Source organism: Labrus bergylta, chromosome 11, assembly GCF_963930695.1.
Source record: "Labrus bergylta chromosome 11, fLabBer1.1, whole genome shotgun sequence".
Taxonomy (NCBI): domain Eukaryota; kingdom Metazoa; phylum Chordata; class Actinopteri; order Labriformes; family Labridae; genus Labrus; species Labrus bergylta.
Genome location: NC_089205.1, coordinates 29,356,051 through 29,361,050, shown reverse-complemented (window position 1 = coordinate 29,361,050; position 5,000 = coordinate 29,356,051). Strand labels below are relative to the sequence as shown.

The window sequence follows — 5,000 nt, the reverse complement described above, 5'->3', positions numbered from 1 at the left end:
CACACACACACACACACACACACGTACACGCCTAGACAAACAGTAAGTGCTTCAACTGTCACCAACATTTCCGAGCTGTAATCGCAGCTGCAGATTATCTACACACCTGAGCATGAACAAAAGAAATCTCTTAACATCAGTCAGTCTGACTTCCCTTACTTCAGCCACACACACACACACACACACACACACACACACACACACACACACACACACACACACACACACACACACACACACACACACACACGCTCAGGTTTCAGATTCCCTCATGTTGTTGATGGTGAGTGTGTTTAACAGGAGCTGACATGAGTGAAAAAGGTCAGGACCTCTGAGCGTCTGTGCGTAACTAAACAACGGCTGTTTGCCTAAAGCAGTTACACTTTAACACACACTTTAACACACACACTTTAACACACGCACGCACACACACACACACACATGCTCAGAACTGTGAGCCACTATAACGTCATGTTTACTTTTTTTTAAAGGTTATGTTTGGGCTTTTTATGCCTTTTATTTAGAGAGACAGGACAGTGGGTAGAGTCAGAAATCAGAGAGAGAGAGGAGCCACAGGTCGGAATTGAACCTGGCTGCCCGCTTGGAGGACTACAACCTCCGTTCATGGGGTGTGTGCACTAACCACGAGGCTACCTCATTAGCTCAAAGTCGTGCATTTAAAGCAAACTGTGCTTTATTGTTTACTATATAAATCTTGAGGAGAGCTGAACGAGTGACCAGCTGTTAACGATCATTAAAAGCAGTCGATGCTCCTGGCTGAGGCGGAGGGATACATGTGGTGAAAAGTCCCAGTGATGATGTTCTCAGTTATCATTACTTCCTCTGGTCCAATCAGATTGCTCAGTCAGAACTAAGAGTTTGGACTTTTGTGTTTGCAGCTGTCGACAGGCTGGAGGTTTAAGAAACGTCCGGGCATCGATTATCTGTTCCAGCAGCTCGCCCCGCTCTACGAGATCGTCATCTTCACGGCAGAGACCGGCATGGTGAGAGACACACACACACACACACACACACACACACACACACAGTCAGTTAAGTTGTGTTTTCATTAAATAAGCTCTCTGAAGGTTCTATGATGTGATCACATCTGTATTTTTTGTTGTTGTTGCTTCACTGTCGTTGAGTGTTGGCAGCAGAGAGCGGCCTCAGGACGCACGTGGAGAGCGGCACCTGTAACCAGCTGCTGCAGAGTCTGTTCAGTTTGAAGCTTCAGTCCGATCTCACCCTGTCTTTTCTTTTAACCACGTCTATAAAGAAGAAAACTGCAGATCAAGTCGTTAAAAAGTTTGATTTTGTAAGTCATGGGAGGGGGGCACATCATGCTCGCTTTCTGCAGGGCGCCATGAAGAGATAGAAGGTTAATGTTCGGTTCATATTATTAAACGAATATTTGGTCGTGTTGAGTCTTCTTGGCGACAGTAAGAGAAGCTGGATTTCACTCCTTTAGATAAATAGATAGATAGATAGATACTTTATTGATCCAGAGGGAGATTCAAAGCATCCAGTAGCAGGTTACAAAGACATGACATGAAACATTTGTTAAGAATTAAACCACAAAAACAACCCCCCCCCCCCCCCCATACATATATATTAACCTGAAAAACAAGATTTAAAGAATACTTCTAGATGAATCAAACTTAAACTGTGCAATTAAAAATAGACTTATACAAGAAATGTACATAACCCGTGCAGAGATAAAAATATATGTGACATTTAAACAAGAACCTATAGTAGTTACAGTTGAGGAAAAAAAAAGAAGAGAGATGGTGCGTCGAGGTCAGAGCGACTCCGGTCCTGTAGAGTCAGAGTACACAGTGAGGTAACTGTTTACATGTCGTCGCTCGCCCGCCGGCTCCTGCTCTCTCTTCTTTGAGATGCTAACTGAGTCGTTGGCTCTGTTTGTGTGTGAAGTGTTTCGACTCGTTTACGGTCGTCTGAAGAACACAAAACAGACTCCAGTTGAGACAGTCTGATGGTCTCCTTCAGTTTAAAGCAAGTTACCTCTTTGTTTGGTGCATTTCTCCTGAATTCCACCAGATGCTTGTTCAGTCTGCCTCGGCTCCTCCAGAGGAGCTGAAAGCTTTTTACTTTACTTAGTGTGTGTGTGTGAGTGTGTGAGTGTGTGTGTGTGTGTGTGTGTGTGCGTGCGTGTGTGTGTCTGTGTGTGTGTCTGTGTGTGTGTGTGCGCGTGTTTCCACTGGCTCGGCTCCGCTGTCTGGACCTCTCTGCAGTTCCACGCATTGATTTACCACAGAAAAGATTGAGGGCGACAGGAAGTCAGACACCTAAACAAATTTAAACATCCTGTTTATTTTCAGAATAAAACACTCCGTTTTGACGGTTGGAACAAGGACTTTAAGTGTGTTTGTTGTTGACTTTATAAAGTTTTTTTAAGCTTTGATACCACATATATCTGACTTATCTGACCGCTGTCGAGCTTCTGGGCGCGCACGCTCATGCAGCGACCAGGCGGTTATTTCAACATTCACAACAGTCTGACATCTGAACATCTTCAGTGAGCTGTGACGTTGGCGTTCTGAGGATAACTTCCTGTGAAGTTAATGATGATTGGTGATTTAACTTCATATCTTAAAGGTGTTTAAACTGGTCGACAGTTGAAGACGCTGAATGTGTTTGTTGTTGTTTTCCAGACGGCGTATCCTCTGATCGACAGCATCGACCCTCAGGGTTTCGTCATGTATCGACTCTTCAGGACGCCACGCACTACATGGACGGGCATCATGTGAAGGTACGTCGTCTGTTTGTGACTGTGGTCAAACATCAAACCCTCCAGTGTAACTGAGCTCCTGATGATGAACCGGTACGTGCTCACACTTAACCTGATAGAACCCGTCTTAAACCCTTTTCATGAAAAACTCAAACACTCACACAATCTTCTATGTATTGTTATTATGTGTCACTGCACAACTTTAATCAGAATCAGAATCTGGGTTTATTACCAAGTACATTTACACATACAGTGAGTTTGACTTGGTGTGTTGGTGCTAAACAATTAACAAGAAATAAAACAGAACTAACAACAACTTAAATAATACAGAATAAGAAGATATTACAAAATATAAAATAGAATTTAAAAATGTATAATATAAAAAACACAAAAGGTGTGATGTAGGAGCTGTGCAGTGGACTATGAGAAAACAACATGTTAGTGTGTGTAAGTCCTCACACAGTGCATGTAAGGAAGATACATTTTTAAGAGAGTGCAGATGTGAAAACATCTTTAGTCCTCAGTCTTCATGATAAACAGAATAACCTCAGCTCTTCTTTCTAGAGTTAAACTGAGCTGTTTGTCATCATAACTTCTGGACTTGTTTGATTCTTCTTGTGGCTGAAGGATCGTGTTTTTGTTAAAAGAGTAGAAGAAGAGGAGCTGCACAGTAACGTGACAAACACCTGTACACTCAGTGACACAAACAGGCTGTGGCTCAGCGGAGCAGCGTTACCCCCCGTGTCTGCTCTGGAGCTGCCTTCTGCTGCTGCCATTGATTTCTCCTCCTCCTCCTCACCACCACAATAGACCTCCTCCCTCCTCCCTCCCCCCCCCCTCCTCCCTCTGTCTCCCTCTCAGGCCTCATTAACCTTCTGCCTCCTTCCCTCTCTCCCCTCTTCCTCTTATCTCACCTCCCTTTCACCCTCCTCCTTCTTTCCTTTCCTTCTCCCTCTCTCGTTTCCTCCCTCCTCCCTCTTCACCCCTCCTCCCTCCTTCTTCCTTCTGTCTCCCTCCAACTGTCATCGCTGTGTTGTATTGACGGGCAGTCTGGAGGGTTTTAAGGAGCTGGTTAACCTACTTCCCAGAAAAGAAGACACACTTCTGGTCTCATCTCCATAACGCCAAGACGGACCCTGAACGCAACAGATGCTAAGAGAGAGTTCTGAATGCTCCATATGCCGAGCGAGAGTTTATTAATGCTCCATATGTCCAGAGAAAGTTCAAATTACAAAATGTTGTTTTATTATTTCCATGGATGTTCTTTTTCTGCCCTCGATAATCCAAAGATTAGAGATTAAAAAAAAAGATTTAAAGTCTGCAGAAGCATCAGACTGAAGACGCCATGTGAGCTCACGCTCACCCGTTGATTTATAAATATTTACCTCTTCATGGAGAATCAGCTGTGGAGCTCAGTCTGTCAGGGTTAGTGCATCATCACATGCATGTTGGTGTTTACATCAGTGGGTTAAAAAACAAGCAGAACTCATTCTTAATGAGGTCGTAATAAGAATGATGAGGCTGAGCGTTAGAGTACACCAAGCGGTTCTGTTCTGTTTGGTACAAAAGTTGGGAATGTAGGGAGCGCCAGTAGCCTAGCAGCGACCGTGGGTTCAAATCCGACCTCTGCCTTTGCTGCATGCCCCCCCCCCCACTCTCTCCTCCCAAAACTTCCTGTCTCTCTTCAGCCGTCCTCTCCAATAAAGGAAAAAAAAAAGAGAATTTGGATGGAAAACCAAAATTATGAAATCCATGCCGTCCTTATTTTTTAGCTACCGTTCTGTTGGGTTGCCAAGCGTACCAATCCCGCCTAAAGAGTGGAGCGAGACCACCCTGCTGTCTGATGATTGGTTGAAAGAATCATCACTTCCTGTCCAACAGCGGTAATAGATGACAAACAACTTTTTGACAATGCGCTAGTTTTGACAACCTCGGGTTTGAATTGGACCTCTCTCTCTCTCTCTGTCTCTCTCTGTCTCTCTCTCTCTCTCTCTCTCTCTCTCTCTCTGTCTCTCTCTCTCTCTGTCTCTCTGTCTCTCTCTCTCTCTCTCTGTCTCTCTGTCTCTCTGTCTCTCTCTCTCTCTGTGTCTCTCTCTTCTCTCTCTGTCTCTCTCTCTGTGTCTCTCTCTCTCTCTCTCTCTCTCTGTGTCTCTCTCTCTCTCTCTGTCTCTCTCTGTCTCTCTCTCTCTCTCTGTGTCTCTCTCTCTCTCTCTGTCTCTCTCTCTCTCTCTCTGTCTCTCTCTGTCTCTCT

The 5,000-nt window shown here is 44.5% G+C and overlaps 1 protein-coding gene and 1 long non-coding RNA gene across 2 annotated transcripts in view; both read left to right on the top strand.

Annotated features, from left to right (window-relative positions):
- Nucleotides 1-5,000, top strand: part of LOC136180505 (uncharacterized) — a 259,135-nt gene that overhangs the window by 168,572 nt on the left and 85,563 nt on the right. The window lies entirely within an intron of this gene.
- Nucleotides 1-5,000, top strand: part of timm50 (translocase of inner mitochondrial membrane 50 homolog (S. cerevisiae)) — a 37,258-nt gene that overhangs the window by 29,916 nt on the left and 2,342 nt on the right. The window contains 3 exon segments of the mRNA XM_065960266.1: nucleotides 900-1,004; nucleotides 2,673-2,730; nucleotides 2,733-2,770. Coding sequence (XP_065816338.1) covers nucleotides 900-1,004; nucleotides 2,673-2,730; nucleotides 2,733-2,770 — 201 coding nt within the window.